We start from the raw sequence: 19,604 nt of genomic DNA, 5'->3' as shown, positions 1-19,604 counted from the left end.
GACATTTAAACCTAGACTGGAAAAAACACAACCAAATATCTTCTAGGAAACAATTCCATCAACAAGATGGAATAGATGCATAATAGGTCTTTTGCTGCTCTGATTTTTATTATTCTAATCCATCACCCTTATTTTATACAGACCTCAAAAATTATGTTTGTGAGAAAATTATGACTCTGCATTTATTTTTTATATCTCTACACACACGTGTATATGTATATGCATATATATACACACACATGTACACATACACATATAGGATTTGATTTTAAAAGCACAAAGTACAAAAAACAATTTTGCATCTAATTTGCACATCCTATAGCTGCAATTGCATGTGTAAATAAAGTAACAAGATACTTAAAGCTAAGTATTGTTATTTGCAAGCACAATTTGCATGCACAATTGTGATAATTCGCCTCACAAACTATGCAGGTAATTGTACACATATTTTGTGTAATGCATTTAAAAATTTGGCCAAAAATGTAACAGTATCTGTTTGGACATATGTCCTGCTTCAGCCAATGAAACTCACCCAATCTATGAGCTGTGCCTGAAGGCTTAATAAAACAGAAAATATATGGGTTGGATCGTGGATAGAAGTCAAAGCCAGAAGAGGGGACTATGGAAGTATCCCAGGAGGAATTCTATCTAATCCAGCTATAATTTCACCATAGGGTCTTGGGGAGTAACAGCTATGTCACCCTGGGTGAGACTACAAGACTGCACTGATCTCAGATCTGTTGACTGGTGCACAGGGAAGAATAGAGCCATGGCACTATCATCCTCCTTCCTCTCCGCCCCACCCCTTTTGGAAAGGCTAGCATTCCTCATGGCACTTTTTAGAACCCACAGTGAGAAGAACCAGAGATTTCAGAAAGTCCATGAGGGATTTTGCTACCGCCCACCTGTTGAAGGTGGATGGCACTTAGATATGATGCTAATGGGCAGCAATGCCAAACCTTTTAAAATAGAGAGATAGAGACTCAGCTGTGGGCTGCATCAGTGCTCTCACGTCACAATGTGTCTGGCTTCGCTACAGGTATGCAAGATGGACTGAAAGAGGGAGGATAAAGGCTTCAGTCTGGCTCTCTATGTATGGAATTGTCAGACAAATGGGATTTTCAGAAGGGAGACTCTCTTATCAACTAAGAAAGTAGCCAATGTTGTGTGCACTTCAACAGAGACAGAGAACAATAAAAGGGGATGGGGGAGTGATGAAGGTATTTTCACTCTAAGTTTTTATCCTACAATAGGAATAATGATCCAGGGCTTTTCACAGATAGTTTGGCCTAGGGTTATCATAGCATTATGAAACAGTGCCTCACATTGATTTCTATAGAAAATTCCCATTTACTTGAATGGGTGCTACAGATGTAGAATGATAGCAGCATATAGCTCTTAGCCATTAATGCCCAGAGCGTTCATAATTATTATTATACATTAGTGAGGATACAGTATATTTATTATACAGACTACAGCAGGCCTCTTTTGCGAGCTGCCCTGGGCCTGTTCTCTGAGCCACATCAAGCAGGAAGTTTAAATGAAATGGCTCCCCAGTTTCTTAAATGGTTTAATAAAACATATACTGACTGCAATATTCAGTTTATAGTAGCAAACTATTGCCCCTTGGTTTGAAAAATGACCTCTAGTTGGCAATTTTACTCTCAGCTTCAAAGATTATAGTCCACTGTTGGTCATTTTCTCAATCCACAGGGCAATACTTTTCCATAACAAGCTCAAACGGCAATCAGTATTTGTAGACTGCTACACAAGTTGAGGATAATGTGCCTCAACACATTCTGTTATATGACTAAACAAAAGAGGAAATAACCTGGTGACACAGACACATGGAGAAAAGGAATGCTAGTCTCCTGATGCTGAGGCAGCAGAAAAGTAAATTTCTTTGTATTTTGCAGATTTATATTGCATTTAATGCCTTTAATACAAAATAAAGGTCTCTAATTTGATTCTCTTCTTACTAATGACATTTATCTTTGTATTGTCTTAGGTGTATTCTTATTTTATGTATTATAGCAAACACTGGATCCTGTTAGTGGCTGTCAAATTTACAAACTTTAATGAGTGATACCCTAAATTATAAAATCATATCATAATACATTCAGAGCCCAATTTTCAAACAGATGCCTCAAATATCCAACGCCTGTGGGCATATAAAATATATCACTTTTATGGGCCTGATATTGGGAGACTCCTATAAACTTCAAAAGGCCCTAAATGGTTTTTTCAGCATCTAAATGTGGGATTTGAATATCATGTTAAGGGGCTTACATTTGAAAAATGGGTTTCCCCACTTACAGATATTTTGTGGGGAGACTTGTCTTGTGGATAAGTCATAGGAGCAGGAGGCAGGACATCTGGGTTCTGTTCCCAGCTCTGCCCAAACTTCCCACATAACCTTCTCTGAAAAATGGGAATCATAATATCTACCTAGCTAAGGGGAGTGTTGTGTGGCTTAATTAATTAATAAATGAAAGATCTTGCAGATCCTCCACAGTGAATGCAAAATATTATTATTGCAAGGATGACACCCACTCCTGTATGCATAAAGCCTGAGAGCTCTGGTGCATGCACTGCATGGGATTTTTGAATGTGTTATTTACCCATATCCAGAGCCAAAGTGGAACAAATTGCACAGGGTCCTGGAGCCAATGATTTAATGTGAAAGTGAATCTGCAGCCCTGCCACCCTACTATCAATGTGGGGGTCCAGCACCAAGCCCTCTGTTCCATATAAATGTGGCACAGAGGCTGTTGCAGGGCTCTCTGGCTAAATAATATCTATCAGCCCACCCAATGTGAATAAGCTGTTCCAGACATGTCTCACCTGCCCCCAGTGTTGCATTTTGGGGTGCCAGAATGGCAACCTTTTCTGAGACATGTAGGGGCTCTACGGGCACTCCTACATTGCTGCTCAACCACTGATTCCCATGCGGCCCTTACTTAGGGCTTAAGCAGCAGGGAGGGCCTTTTGCTAACCCCCACACCGGGATGAATTGTATCCATAAGTGCTGACATATTTGGGCTAAAGAAATTGTTCATATCTGACTGCCAGAAGATGATGGCCCTCTATTTTAAAACTCTGTGGTGAATTTACATGCTTAATTCATTAATACTATTTGGTGAATTCGATTATACATTTTTATGATTTTAGAAAAAAAAAAGCTTTTTAGTATAAAAAAGCAGCAATTTCCTTTTTTAAAACATTTTTCATTTTTAAAGTATAAAAATGGCACATATGTACCATAGCATAATGGATTAATTAAGGAATATTATGTTTATCCTACATCCCAACCAAGTTGTACATCTTCATAACTCACTCATAAAAAATAATGTATTATCCCATTCTCAATAATGATATAACTTCTATTTTTACCATACCTCTTCAGAATAAATTGTTCTAAATTGGATTATCCTGAGATACAGTAAGGAATGTACAAAAAATTACATTGTTATTTTAAGAATATACATTGCTATGTATGAAAATCATAATCTTCTCACTGTGCTTTTGAACTGTCACGTTATTCCCACTGTTATGAAATCAAGCTGCTATTGCCACACCTAAAATCAAATGCAATGCACATTACATCCCTTTGCATATACAATGTATTTGTTGCCTTAATCACAAAACCACCCGACAGTATTTTTATGACTATTTCTTTGTTATTGACAAATCATGTACGTAGGTAACACACAAATCTGCATGCAAAGGCTCATAAAAGCCTCAAATTTCTAAATCAACAGATGAAAAATCCCAAAATAATAATGTACAGATGTTCCTTATTTAAATGAGCTGTTGGCATTTAATGCTGCCAATCAAACATGATAAAATTCGTGAACTTCCAGGTATTCAGCATTTACAGTGGATAATTGTTTTAATCAAATGATCATTCCAGATGACTGAAAAAAATTATTGTTCAATAAATATAAAATGGTATAATGCTGATGCTATCTTTGGGTTACTTTAAAAGAGGTCAATTGAATGGTATTGTTCATTACCAGATCCTTTTCCTATTACATCTAAGATTGGTTGTTTTTGCTGTCCTTAAAACTGAAATACTTCACTAAAAGTACATTATCTGTACAGTAACCCTCTTCTCGAATATAAGATGGAATATCAGAGTTTCTAATCCTGCGCAGATAATCATTCCAATCCATAGTATACTTTACTGTAAAGACAGAGTAATACAATATGTTTGATAAATCATGTATGTACTGTGTACAAGGAAACAGGTTTCTCTCTTGCCCTACAAGATGCCCCTGTATTAAAAAAAAAAAGCCACATTAAATGTTGCCATTGTAGAATCATGAGAAGTTTTATTACAGAGACATCTAAGCTTAAAAGAAGGAAGGTGGCCTATAGGTTGAACAAGTTTCTGATGAGAAGTGATTAAGCCAAAGTACTATTCCACTGATTATCAGTTTTCATCCATGCATCAAATCCTTGAGTCTTCTATTGGTTACATAAAGCTGATCTTTATTTTTTTCAAAGCAAAAGAAAATGAAATCCTCCCCAGCTCTTTTACTTGATTTGGAGCCATCTAGCTATGCACGCTGGGTGTGTAACCAGCCTCTAACTACTGGGGGTTGAAAGGAAATTTTCCTTGGGCACAGATTATCCCATAACTGCTTACTCTAAGGTTTTTTGTACCTTCCTCTGAATCATCTTCTCCTGGCCGCTTTCGATGACTAGATACTGTACTAGATGGCCCACTGGTATGATCCAAAATGGCAATCCTACGTTTGATGTGATCCACAGCCCACTAAAGCCAACGGCTTCCATTGACTTCAATGATCTTTGGTTCTGGCCAATTGTTAGCCTAACTACAAGAATTTATTGCAGTTACCGTTGCCCGCCCTCCCTCCCCTCTCACACGTATTGCTTGTCACACTCACTTGCTGCATCTTGTCTTAAATGAAGCCCCAATCCAGCCCATTGAACCCGGTTCCCAGACCTGCGCATCCAAGCCCCAGGGAATTCCAGGGGCTCCCTGACTGGAGGATCAGGACCTTAGAATAGTAAGCTCCTCAGGGCAGGGTCCATGTCATGCTATTTGTACAGTGCTAACCACCATTTTTTAATGATCTTAAAGTCTTTTTTAAATTAGCATTACAGAACAGCGTAACTGCATAATTAGAAATAAATTAATTAACAAAAAAACGAATTTATTACCTGATAATTATTTCACTGTGACTCAGTTACACCCATGTGGAATGATGAGTAAGTAAGTCAAGCAGGCAGGCTGCAGCCTATCATGAACCATCATTTTAATCCCCGTGTCCTAATGTACTTCTCTTCCCATGTGTAGCAGGGTGGTCACTACTCCTCATGGCCAGGGGTCCTTTTGTAGGCACCCTGCCCTCTTGCTGGCCCCTTAAGCACTCCACACAGTCACTGTTGTGACGCACAGCACCCTTACCCGGGCTGATTTAATATCAAATAAAGTTCACGCAGTCCTCAGAGTCCTTAATCACAAAATAGTCCAAACACTCCTCCATGAGTCCCCAACATAAAGTCCATAATCATAATTCAACAGTTCATACTGAGCTCTGGTTCTTCTGCCACACCCAGAGCTCTTCCTCGGTCAGTCTGCTCCACCCAAAGCCATTGGTCCCAGTCCTTTCCAGCTGGAACTTAGCCCTCCAGCCCTGGCTTTCTTCTCCTTCAGAGTCTCTCCTGTTCTGAAAGAACATGTGGTCTCCATACCACCCTCCTCCAGAGAACTCATCCCAATTAGATGAAAGAGAGGGGAGCCCTGCCCCACCCTATGGTCCAGGGCTCCTCTTCGCAGGCCCTTAAAAGGAACAAACCCTGTGGGGGGGTTCCCTCCCATACAACTCCTAATTATCCAGGCCCACTTCTTCCCTTCTGCTACCAGGTCATTTTCTGGGCCTTTATTCATTCCAACACCTGGAATGGGGTCTTCTAGAAACCATTATTCTTAAAGGGATAGAACACCATTTACTTACTGGAAATCTCTAAGAACCAGCAAAACTGAGACGTATGGAGGACAATGTTTCTTCTACTACATGCACTGTATTATGCCCCAAAATGCCCATCTAAAGCGGCATGAGACATGGGGGCGACTAAGTCACAGAGATATGCCTTGGTTATCAGCAAGAAAAAAAGCTTCTAATTAACACCCTCTCAGCAGTGAGATGAAGCAAAAATAAAAGAAAGAGCCAATATAAGTGTTCTTGCAAGGTATATCAACATAATTCTCTAAACCAGAAAAGCAAAGGTCAGTGACTACATTAAGGGTCAAGAGTCAGACCCACAGTCATTAATTCATATAACCAAGTGAATATTAAGAAAAGCTTCTCAAGTCCTCCACAGATACAAACCTTTGTCCCCTTTTTCAGGCAAAGAGGTGGCCACTGAACTAGAAAAAATACCCCTAATCTTTACTGCAGCCTAGAGGCTTTGCATCTGATATAACTTTGAGAGTAAAGATTACCCCAACCACAAATACTGAGCTCTTTAGAGAGCTCCTTGAGAAGAGAAAAACAGACAAATTAACCTCCAGGAGAAACACTTTCCCTCTCTCTGAAGAAGCAGCCAGTATCATCATGATTTCAAGTTCTTACTTAGATAGAGTCTGGTATCAGAAAGAAAAAGGACCAAGGCCAAATCTCCAAACTGTGGTAACTATGAATCTAACCAAAAGGAACTGTTAGGTACCTTTGAGATTGATTGAAGAGGAGAAGCTGCTCTGATTGAAAGAAGAGAGGAAAAAAAGAGGATCTCCATCCTAGACTGTTGTTACTTTACAACCCAAGATCCATCATTAATTTAGTTCACTTGTTTACTTCGGGAGGAAATGCACTGAGCAAACTAGAGACACTCAAACTGTTCCTGCTGAAAGGGACTGTTGTATAAGTGGGAAAAGAGGAAAAGTTTGAGAAAAAAATATCTTCTAAACAGAAAATAAGGAATTTGAGGCCAAATCCTCAGCTGTTATAAAATTGTGTAGGTCCATTGAGTTTAATGGACTACACCAATTTACATCAACTGGCCATTGCAGCAAACAATTCAGCGAAATTCAGCTGAGATTGGGAGAAAGAGGGCATCAAATGGAGCCTTTCCAGAGACTGTTGATGAGCTGTTCCTTTAGTGGTGGTAGATGAGGGTATGGGAAACCTCTCTTGGGTAGTGAAAAACCAGAAAAAGAAAACAGGACTTGTTTGTGTTTTTAAGGCATCTATCACAGGTAGTCTCTCTCACTGCTGAACTCCTGATGGCCAATCACATTCAAAGGCACAAGAGAGGACAGAAATGACAGCATACACACCTTGAAGCTGCCAGAGTCAACACAGTACAATTGTACACATGTTACACCGATGGCTTCTCTTGCTCATCTGCCCACTTTCCAAAGCCTCACTGTATTAGCCTATATTGCTAAAGAGGAACTCCTTGACTTGCTGTGTGAATTCATATAAGCTGCTGCACACCAAAGAGAAGCCACAAAAATAACAGAGATAATGTTTGCCATCTCTTCAACTCAGAGTAAGGCAAAGGGGCTGAACATTTAGAGTGGAAAGGTAACAGACCATAGGACCCAAATATCTGGCCCTGTAACTGGCTCCCACCAGCCTGACTGATATAAGGGAGGGCACTGATCAGCCTCCTTTGGTGGCAACTAAGTCACAAAAATATTTTTATTTATTTATTACATTTAAGAAGCGCCACTTTTCTCTAGAGTCCACAGCTACAATTTGAAAATATTTCGAGGGCTGGACTCTGAAACAAGCTTCTCAGTTGCTTTTAGTAATAAGATAATTATCGGTAACTATATACAGAATTACAATTTAAAAAAAATATCAAATAAAAACAGCTTTCATTTTTCCCAGTGTGTAGAAAACATTCTCTGCCTACAACTCAAATTATCATTCTTTCCTTTGTGCAAAATGAATTGACCCAGAAAACTAAAAGGGTAACAACCCATATTTGCTGGGCTTATTCAGCAGCCAAAAGTTCATGAAAAACACTGTTGTGTATCACATAGCAACCACTTGATGCCTATTATCAAAATACAGTAGTTATTGAAAAAGTAAAATCTTGCACTCTCAAATATAAAGCAGGGCTGTAATGTGTGTTTAGTTTTGTTGGGATATATTCAAGCCTTGCCATTTTCTTCCTTTCCACAGCTTTGGCATACTTGGTCAGCTATGTACTTTTCAGTTATGCACGGGCGGGGGCGGGGACTCCTGCAGTGTTTTGCAGAGAGGATACTGTCGATTGAGACCAGGGTTTGAGATCACTGTTAAGAGAGAAATTATATGTGCTCTATTTTGCACAAGTGTATTCAGTTTTTTTAAAAATGTCATATACAAGAGTTTGGGGAAGAGAGGAAAGAAAAGGGTGATGATTATTGATTCAGCACTACACCCGTGGATTGTTGGCTACCCCCAGAGAAAACCACCACCAAATCCCCAGCAAGTAGTCTATAGGTGGACAGATGTCAAATTCGCAGTTTTGAATTTGTTTTTCTTACCAGCTCTAGTTCTGAGTCAGGATTGTGCGGCAATCTCTTAGCAGAATTTCATATCAGAAAAACAGTAAACTTAGGCAGAATAGAGAGAATGCCGTTTCTCCTAATTCTTTATTTTTATTTTTGCCAAAAAAATAAGCTTTTATATGGGAAGAAATAGAAAGTGTATTGTGGAAACAGTACAATATTAGCAATCTGGGTTAAAAACTGGAGGAATGTCTTTATTCTAAAATATTTTTAAAGGAACAGCAAGTTGTAGTAGCTGCTAGGGGAACTCGAGCTGTAGGGCAGGCTCCAACCCTCACAGGAGTCAACAGAAAGATGCATTGTCTTCAACAAAAGTTAGCTCAGACCTCTACTTAAAATACAAGGCCAAGGCCAAAATGGATCTCCTTTAGCAACAGGAGGGGGAGATGAAGGCGAAGATGAGGAGGGCATAAACTACCCCACCGGTAGGCATCACATGCTGTCTTCAAGGAGGTAATTTACAAATCTCTAGAGTACAGTATTTTTTAACAAATGTCAAGAAGGAATAGTTGACTAGCTTAGCTTCACTCTGCTATTCTTAGGTAAGGCTGTACGCATGCAGGTGTGCAACATTTCCCTTTGTTCTATCATACAGTATTAAGCTTGTTCAGATTATCTGTTTATCTAAAAGAGTGGTTAAAATTAATTTGAGTGGTGGAAATATGAGATCACCAGCAGCGTACAGTAAGTGGCTAAGAAAGCTAAAAAGGGAAAAAATCAGAATGCATGTTATTTCTGAGGTACCTTACCTTGAGCCTAGCTGATGCAGATAAGAGCATGTTTGCTGTTTCCATGATCTATCAAAAGAAAGTGAGTGCTAGGCAGTTAACCCCAACTTAATGTGTGAAGTAGCTAAGGTGCAGGAAGATGTGAGGGTGCATTAGGTAGCTAAAAATGAAGAGGTGGTTTTGATGTGATTGAAGATGGGTATGGCTGAATGTTTCCAAGATAAGATGGGGAACAAGGACAGAGTGAAGATGTAGCCTGCAATGCTGTACGTGCTTCTGCTCCTCTCTATGAAAGCCCTGGGGGAAAGAAAAGACCACTTTCCCCACTCTGCTTCTTTATAGCACCCAAAGGCTACATACCTTCACCTATCCTCCCTTTTTACCTTCTTATGCATTGATATTGGAAAAAGTATACTATACTTGTATGCACACTTGAACAGAATATTTGCATTGTCAGATGATAGATGGGTATATGAAATACACAGGAATTTCCTATATACAGGAAATATGTGGTTTAGTCATTGGTAGATGATCTTACCATGACTGGATGAGGTAACTATGGTAAATACAAATGATTAATGAATAACCATTGTTTCAGTAGAAGAGTCATGTCTAATTTACCAGCAAGATATTGGCATAATTGATAAAACAAAAAACAAACCATTAAATTTCGGTGAACAGTAAATTCATGAAAATGTTCCACTCTAACGAGAATTTGTGTATAGAGCAATAAAGAGGCATTTTCTGCCCAATTCCATCCCTTTCTGAAATTGCACACTTCTTTAGAGAGAGGGGTTCCAATGGTAATTCATGATCTACAAAAAAAGGTTCAGATTATCAGAAGAGCAATACCTACAATACTTTTATGCAAATTACTAGAAACAGATGAACCAAAGAATCAGTTGGAACAAGGGCTCAAAAGTCAAATCAAGCCTTACTCTGAGGCTTGAAAAAGTAAAAGTGATTAATTTTACACTTCTAAAGCAAACCACTTTCACATTGTCATCTACAGATCTCAAAGCACTTCACAAACATCAATTAAATTGCAGGACACTTATGTTTATCCTACCAAAATTTGCCCGTTGAGGAATCAGTATTTAGACTTAAAGCAGGATCTGGTTTATGCCTTAGGCTTTGGAACTGGGATCTGAGGTAAGTTAGGACTATGGATTTGGCTCCAGATTCATTATGAAAATATTTCACAATGATTTCAGTTACATCAGAATGTTATACAGAAAAAAAAATTCTTCTCGACATGGATCTTACCTTGAACTAAGATGGCAGGTCAAGCTTGTATCCAGGATTTGAATCCAAAACCTTAACTCCACTGAAATACAAAGGGGCTCAATTCAAGGTTTCACTCTTGGTCCATCTCTATTTCTGTGTAGACAACAGTTCTAAGTAAAGTGATAGGGCTAGATTGTGTGGTCCAGTCAAGCTGCACTCAGTGCAAGAACAGAGCATGGGCAAAAGTGGCTTTAGGTTACTTTTGCAGCCCTTGATCCTTAGCCAGTGCAGTGATGGGCTGGTCCCCTGGTTCAGATTAGAACAGCCTAAAGGCTGCTGTACACTGCACTAACTGCCAATAGGATTGCTAGAGTGCAGAAAAGTCCTAGCTACCCACCCCTCGGTCTACCAGACATAATCCCCTATGCCATGAGGAGAGTGGCACAGGAGCCACTAGTGTAGCTCTACATGATCCCAGGATTCCCCTGTTCAGGAAGAATAAGCCTTCACTGGCTGGAGCTGCTGAGGCTTCTTTTCAAAGGAAGACTGGCAGAAAGTGCCTTAATGGTGCATTTGTCCCACAGACTGCCCCATGGACTTTTCATAGAGCCTCCTGCTGGAACAAATGCGGGGATGTTTAATGGAAGGAACAAGAATATTTTCAGAGAAACAACTGATGAAGATTTGAAAATGCTTTAGGTCATGGACTATCTAGTGCAAAATCTATCAAGACTATTGAGGGAAGTTCAAGGAGGACGGGGGGAGAAATATTCTATTTAAAATTCAATTCTTTGTTGGAAAAAGAAAACTAAGACATACCCTAGAACTTGACACTATGACTACTACAACTTCAGGATTCATGCATAATTAAGCAATGCACATGTAACCTGACTGTTCTAACCCAGTGAAAAAATGACAACTTCAAGGTAGCACCATTCAGTGGCCAAGCCAGTACAATTTTGTTTGAGCTTCAAGTCGATTTCTGCTAGTCAACTAATTTTTGGCTGGCCTCTAAGGCAGGTTTCATTGTATATTAAACACTTACTTCTTTATTTAAAATGGGGAAGCACTTTTTTCATCTTATTTGAAACCCTTGAAATACAAAGATAAACAAAGGTTTCATGCTTTTTCTTTTTTCTGACTTGCTATTATATCACCAAGAATCAGTTTTATAGAGCAGATGAGAATGTCTTCTATTTAAATGATCAAGATACAAAATTCCATCCAATGTGGCAGAGAATAACATGATTACAAATACCGCAAGTAATATTATTATGTGACATATAACAATCACGGTCTAATTTTTTTTACTTAAAGTATGTGTAAAGATTCACACAGTTTATATGATTGTATTGAAAATATTTTTCCTCATTTAAGCTGATTGCACATTTCAAATCATATACAGCTGTACTTTTTAGCCTAAATCAAATAAGGAATCCATACAGAGCCGCACAAGTATTTGGGGTGTTTTTAGCCAATGTTGCTATTGACAAGATTAAAATATTTTTCTCATTCATTATTTATATTGATGTGGTGAAACAATGTGAAAGCGTATGCATTTAACACCATGTCACAAAGCAGAGCTAAAATGTGGACATACTGTTCCTCTGAGATTTAACTGAAATTGGTTAAGTATATGTCACCCTGTCTACAATAATGATATCTCTGGGTGATGAAGATTTAAGATGCTTTGTAAAGATGGCATGTTATCCAAACTCTTAAACCACACTGATTATGAGGGGTTTTAAATAGGTGTCCCGAGATTATCTGCTATATGAGAAAGAGCATTATGACCTAGGAACCTTGTAGCCAGTGTACAGGGATCACGTGTTCAGAGGAAGTAACACCAAAAAATCATTTTGATTCGACACCCTGCATGGAGAAAATATTTAGCTCAAAACCAGCTGGGGGACAGCCGCAAGTTACGCAGAGTTTAGAGGCAGGTCCCAGTGTAACTTCAAGCCACTCCACCCAGCAACCCAGCAACATTTGTTGCCATTTGACTTTGCCCTCTACTTTGACGGTTTCTTGGCCTGAGAGTGCACAGTCCCCATCTGAGAGGTGGAGGTGGGGATCATGCAACAGAACATAAGAACGGCCACACTGGGTCAGACCAAGGCTCCATCTAGCCCAGCATCCTGTCTTCCGACAGTGGCCAGTGCCAGGTGCCCTAGAGGGAATGAACAGAACAGGTAATCATCAAGTGATCCATCCCCTGTTGACCATTCCCAGCTTCTGTTGAACAGAAACACCTGATTTTGGAGTCAAAATGCATGGATGCATAATGGCTGAATCCAAAACCAGGTACAGCACTGCATGATGCCAACTGCCAGCTCACAGGGAGTAATCTGCAGAGTAACTCTTTGCTCTCACTTTCTTTTTTGGCAGATTCTTTGCCTCTTAGCAAAGTCATGGTAGCAAAATTGATATTGTTGGGTAGAAAGGCAGGCAGTTACATTGGAACCTGCCTCCCATAGTGTGTGGGGCAGTGTGAGGAGAGCTAGGTTAGTGGTTTGGGGTGAGACTGAGGAGAAAGAAAAATAACATTTCAGACCAAATGCTTATTCTTACAAACTCTGATCTCACCTATTATAAAACCCAGGGAAATATCCAGAAGGTGGTGAATGTTTAAAATGCACCCTTTAACAAAGCAACACAATGTAACTGGTATCTTTCTTTACATGTCAAACAGTTTGCCTAACAAATCATAATAATGCAGAATGATATAAAATTCACCCATCAAGCCCAAACACATGCACAAAGATTACCATGGCAAAGAATTGTGAATTTCATTAAATATGTTAAAGGGGAAAAAAAATCAGCTTTGAAAAATAGTAATCCTGTCTTTCAACAAAAATATTATAGGAAGCTATGAATTTGGTAGATCTGAATAGGATGTTGGTACATGTTTTACTAAGGTAATATAATGGCACACTATTATTAGATCACATTAATCATTACTGTGCCAAAGGCACTGACAGCACCACTGAAAAGGATTGAAAGGGCTGGTAATGGATATAAATTACCCATTGTGTGATAAAAGGATTTTTACTAAGAAGGTAAGAATAAAACAGCAAATTTCTAATATAACTGTTGTGTAAAAACCAAAATAAAAGTAATCCACAGTCAGTAATATCCACAAAATCAGAAAGTAAGCACTTTGAAACAAGATAAAGTCACAATAAAAATTGTATACAATGTAAAATTAATTTCTTGGTGCATAATATTGCTATCAATTTAAATGGTTTATGTGATGACCTCTCAGGAATATGGTGAAGAGAAAGATAGGTTTAGCTAATTAGAACTGAATATGAGTTTATGTAAATATATTTAACTTCCTCAGCAGTATCAGAGGTTACAATGAACCCCAAAATTACAAGATGTGTTATAGTATTTAATTTTCCCTTCTGTTCTCTGTAAGTTAAAAATTGCAACAAATAACTGAACTCTGAAATGGTTTTATTTAGATTCCGAATGATGAAGCCATTAGAAAACAAGGCAAGCCTTTGCTGAGCTATTTAGCTATTTGACTGGTACCGTTTTTGTTACCAAAGGTCCAATCCTACGCCACTCTGACTCAGGCAAGAATCTTATGGACATCAATAGAAGTCAGTGAACTCAATAAGCCAGACTGTATCTTTATTTATAACAGTGTAAATCCAAAGTAGCTCCACTGAAGTCAGTGGAGTTACTCCAGATTTAAATCAGTGTAATTTTGTCTGAGTTACTCGTGTAGGACAAGACACAGTATTCTTTATCACATTTAAAAAACTGTGGACCAGATCCTCACATTGGTGTAGTTTTATTGGGTTTTTTTTTCTTTTATAGATGCAGACACTAATCCTGGAAATACTTAAGTATGTGCTTAACTTTGCTCAGATAAGTAGTTCCATTAACTTCAATGGGACAATTCATAAACCTAACATTACTCACCTGCATGTGAGTGTACAAGGTCAAAAGCTTAGATGGGCCTGAATCTCCTCTCACCAGTTATAAATCAGTGTAACTCCACTGAAGTACATAGAGTTAGTGCTGATTTACACATGTGTAAAATTGAGAGGAGATTCAGGCACCATGATTTTAATGTGAAAGTAGCACGATAGGAATTGGACCGGAAGCCATCAGAATTTTGGATTTAAGAATCAGTTAATAATTACAGATTTAGTTATAGGATACTTCCTAGAATAAGTTACAGGTTACAAAGCCAAGACTTTTCTTCCAAATTTAGGATCCTGGGGCCCGATTCTTGATTTCACACTGGTTTTTACCCCATTGTGAACCCAAAGGGTTAATAGCAGTTACTTTTGAACTGCACTGATATAGCTGAGACGAAAATCAGGTCTATAACCTATTATGGAAAAAACCCATTGATTTAAGTAGGTGTTGTTCGCATAGTAATACAGAACAGAAAAGCGCCCTTAATAATATGCACGAGAGATCTTCAATAGAACTTGTTCAAAAAACAAAATAAGTGATAAAATGAATACAACAAACTCTAATCATGAGTTTCATGGATTTTTTTAAATCAACAATCTGCTGATAAAGTATTAAACGATGATTTATTTCTAATACAATTTTACATATCCGCTGTGTAAGATGAGCATTCGTGATTTTACAAAGCAGATTTTTACTTGAAAAATCTATTCATAATCAATCTACTATAGGCAGTTTTTCCCTGAAAGAATAAATGAAAATGTTTTGGTGGAGAGATAAGAAGATGCACAAGTTTGCTAGAAAAACCAGACTGTAACCACGTTTACAAACAGAGAAAAAAGTTAGGCAATAATATAATGAATGATCCTTACCAGGTAACTCTTGAACCAACGAATCTTTCTCTTGGCTGAGAGAAATTCCTAGTGACGTGGGATAGGTACTGAAGGTCAGGAACTGTAAAAACAAGAGATGTGAGAAATTTAAAATATCAAAACCCTATGTTTAAACAAGTCTTTTAAACTAAAACTTTACAATGCCACCCCCAAGTAGTTCTAATGTAACAACGTATAGAGAATACTTAGGATGGGAGTATTAACAAGATTAACACTTTTTTTTAAGGGCTCAATAATGCAAGCGTTTGGTGGTCATTTATTTTTGGGAACTGAAAAGTGCTTTCAGCTCTGGATTGTTCTGACAGGGAAAACCTCTCTTCAAGACAATGCAGAGGAACAGAATAAAATCCTTCTGATCCTATCCCCTAGACAGTGCAGCAAGAGAGGACAAAACAGGATAAAACAAAAGTTGCATAGCAGACATACTCGAGAAACCCAGTTATTCTCTTTGACATTGATACTCTAATCTCTCAAACCAAGTCAGAGAGAACAACTACTAATTGTATTTCTACTTTTTTAATTCCATTTTAAAACAGAAATAAGTCCTTTGTAGATGATCTCATCTAATAAACCCCACTTAAAAGAGTTAAGAGCCAGAAGTAAAAGCCAAGATACAATACTTCCAAGGTATTTATTTGTCTGTAGCGAATTTAGGGACATTACATTAGTAACAAAGTAAAAACAAAAACAAAGGGAGCTCTTATAGCAAAATAAAGTTCACAATATTAAAGCTATAATCTACAGAATTTAAAGCTGAGAAGTCTAAGTATGTTTATGCCCATGCATGCCTGACAGATGAAATTAAAGGTCATTCTCAAACAATACACTCTTCTATCTATACGAACTTAAGTAGTTTATACATCAGGCTACAGGCTCTCAAAACCCAGTACAGTCATCACAGCGCTAGAGCCCCATCTTGCAAAGTCTTGTTACCAAGCACAGCTCTTACTTCTCTGAGGAGTCCCATTGTCTACACCTGGTATTCAGTGTTTGCAGAATCATGTCCTTAAATTCTGAGAGAAAAAAATTAATTTCTTGGTCATTTTACTACAGTTGGGCTAAATCTTTCAACAGTTAAATGAGAAAGGGTTACAGTACTCTGCCCTTTGTTCCCTTGAAGGGTAAATAATAATTGTGCTTATTTATTATTTATTCAATAATTTATATTGAAGGTCCAGGATACAACAATTTTACAGCTCATAAATTCTGATTTTATTTTCTTTAATAAAATAGCCTTGTAACCGCACACTAAAGATTGGAGATCCAACTTTCTCACTGACTTACACCTTCTGCAGTAATTTAAACCCCGTCTGTGGCCTGGACAAATAGCCTCTTGCCCCATTTATATACATTCCAAAATGCTGCTGCAAGGTCATTCCCAGCTCATCAATTTGGCCACATCACCAGCTCCCCTTCTCCACTGCATCAAACACAAACTATTTGTTTTCACTTTTAAGGCCCTTACAGGTCTAACCCTGCCCTACCTATCATCTCTTATAAAGTACTGAGCCATCAACCTGCGCCATTGTTCTGTAAATGATGCCAGTCTTGAGCGCCCATTTAAAAAGTTTTCCAGTAAGCACCTTTGTGGTTCTGCCATCCTGCCCCTCTTGAATGGGAGGAACTCCCCATAAAAATCTGCAAAGCCACCTCATTGTTCTCCTTAAATCATGCCTTAAGGCTTTCTTCTGCCATGATGCCTATAAAGAAAATCAAAAGTAGCTAGACAGCTGATTTGAGGTGACCCCTGTTTTTCATGTTTATTAGTATTATTTCATTGTTTCCTTGTGATCCCTGAGCTGTTTGTTTTATTCATCAGTTGTCTATAGTCTTATACTTAGATTGTGAGGTGGCAGGGACAGTCCCCTTGTTTATGCTTGTGCAGTGCCAAGCACAATGGGGCCCTGTCCTATACGTGCGACTGCAATACAAATAAATAATAATGCACGGTGCATGCAAAGAAGGTGCAAACCATTCTCATTTTGATGTCCCATTTTTTGCAAGCATAAATGGCTATACCTGGTGCAAAGCAGTGGAAAACCAGGCCCATAGTCTACAGTACTGGCAGTAGAGTATTTTAACCTTTCATAAATAATTTGGGTTTTCAAAGCCTGGTCAGTCAGATTTTGTCCTTCCTTAAATCCAAAATCAGGATCAGTTTGGATCCAGGTCACATTTATACATACCCCCACCCCCTTTCAGAATTCATATAAGTGATTCTGGTGTATTGACCCTTCTCTTTCTCTAGTTATCCAAAAACAAACAGAGCATGAGCAAACTCCTGGACAGCTGTACCTATTAAAGCGGTTATCATACAATATTTCCAATTGTACAGTGTCTAGAAAGAGTTGACAGCTTATTTGGCATTTATTGATTTATTTTGTTGATGTCTTAAAATTCAGATATACCTTTTTAGTGTTTACTCGTAACTCATTCAAAGTAAGAATGCTGAGAACTAGAGACAATGATAATAAGCTGTTGCTTTAAAAAAGATATTATCTCACTAAACGGGTTCTTAGTGCTCCTATGCCAACATAGTAGACTACATTTTTGCTATGCTATTACAAAGCTATCTGTGTTAAAAAAAAATTCAGATTTTACAAACACGCTCATGACTTGCAAAATTCTAAGAATGATTCTCAAGGGGCTTTCACTAAAATGCTTTATAAATTCTGATGACAGACAGAACACAGTAAGGCTTCATCTCTTAAAGTCCTGTACTGATTTGTTTGGAGTCTTCATGTCATTGATCAGCATGTCAATGTCTCTTGCAATCTGCTTTCCAGTTCATGGCTGCGAGTGAACCCCTCAGGTTAAAAACCTTAAATGATTTAAGATCTGTGATACATAACCTCATGGACAAATTGGGAAAATCTGTAGCTTTGCACATTTAGCTGTAGTAGAAATTATTTAAAACCTTATAAAAAGATATTTTACTTACCTGTGCTAATATTATTCTAACATATTTGACACTGTGTAAAGCAGATATTTTAAACGGGTAAGCTGCAAGCATGAAAACAAATTAAGATAGTTCCATTTATATCAAATTGGGCCAAAATGTGCATTGCGTACCCCTGCAGACCAATTTATCAAACAATTGATCCTCCAGGAGCAAAATACAAGTGCAGTAGCTTTGGCCTCCCCAGTGAAAGAATCAGTTCCCTCCACGCACATGAGCAGCAATGGAAGTTATTGCACACAGCCCTTCCCGGAAAGAAGAATAAACCTGGGATGCCTTCACAAAATGCCTGATAAAGAGTACAGTGGAGATATATGAAATGTAATTATTCTTCACCTAAACATGGACATGTAACTCATTACTGTTAAAAGAAATCTCTCTCTCACACACACACACACATTAAAGAGAGAAAGGGATGTCTCTTCCCACTGATGAAACGCAGGGAGGGATTTATGCAGGTGATAAGGGTTATGTACAAAAAACTACCACACAAGAATGGGAGAACAGACCCTTAAAGTATAGACTCACTCAGAACCCCTGGGAGCTTTTCCTGAGAGAAGAGAGAGAGCGGATTTCAATCATCAGGGCCTCAGCACCACATCCTAGTCCCATTGAAGTGAATGGAAAACTCCCATTGATTTCAGTGGGACAAGGACTGGCCCCTCTGTAAACAGACCTTTTGAGGAGATGACATGTCATATTTAACTAATTATTCTCACTATTAGTTGTTTCCTGATGGCCTCACAAAAGCTGCTACAGCTGTTAGAAATGCATGGCCAGAAAGACAGACATGTAGGCAGGCAAACAGACTGAACTACACTAGGAGTCCAGCAGCCCTTTAATGGGAAAACTTTCAATTGAGTTCAGCGTGAACTTTGCATACACTGTAATTGCAGGTTAGGAAACACTGAGCCTTAAAGGCCCATTTTAATGTCACTGGGAGTTACATGCACAAATGGAGAAGGAGAACAGGCCCCTAAAGCAGGATGTTGGAATTCATCTCTCTGTTTTTCTATTGTTCTCTAAGAACCAAGAATTTACCCTGAGAACTGGCACCACAGTTCTTGGGCCGGGGCATGATTTCAACTCTTGACACAGCAGGTTACACTGTGAACTGCTGACTTGATCTGCAATGGGGCAGGCCTTCCATTCCACATGCTCTCTTCACTTGTACTTGGGGATTCCCAAAAGCAAATACTGATTTGGGGGTGGGGGGAGGGGGTAGAGAGTTTGTGGTAGGAATAAGTAAACTTCCCATCACTAAAACAAATGCCCTTTCCTCCAGGTGAACCTGAATCTTTATTGTGGTGCAAGAAAGTACCCTCATT

At 38.5% G+C, this 19,604-nt stretch overlaps 1 protein-coding gene across 9 annotated transcripts in view; it reads right to left on the bottom strand.

Annotated features, from left to right (window-relative positions):
- ZNF536 (zinc finger protein 536) overlaps positions 1 to 19,604 on the bottom strand; it is a 402,112-nt gene that overhangs the window by 329,595 nt on the left and 52,913 nt on the right. For 8 of the 9 annotated variants that reach the window (XM_043526140.1, XM_043526139.1, XM_043526141.1 and 5 more), the window contains one exon: positions 15,297 to 15,378. Coding sequence is in view for 3 of the 9 variants with exons in the window: in XM_043526136.1 (XP_043382071.1) it covers positions 15,297 to 15,378 (82 nt within the window). In the remaining 6 variants the exon portion in view is untranslated. Of the gene's footprint in view, positions 1 to 15,296; positions 15,379 to 16,900; positions 16,992 to 19,604 lie in introns of those variants that run through there. The other variant, XM_043526137.1, reaches the window with a different exon arrangement.

This window comes from Chelonia mydas, chromosome 12 (assembly GCF_015237465.2).
Source record: "Chelonia mydas isolate rCheMyd1 chromosome 12, rCheMyd1.pri.v2, whole genome shotgun sequence".
Classification (NCBI taxonomy): domain Eukaryota; kingdom Metazoa; phylum Chordata; order Testudines; family Cheloniidae; genus Chelonia; species Chelonia mydas.
The sequence above is the reverse complement of the archived record's forward strand: the minus strand, read 5'-3'. Positions and strand labels throughout refer to the sequence as shown.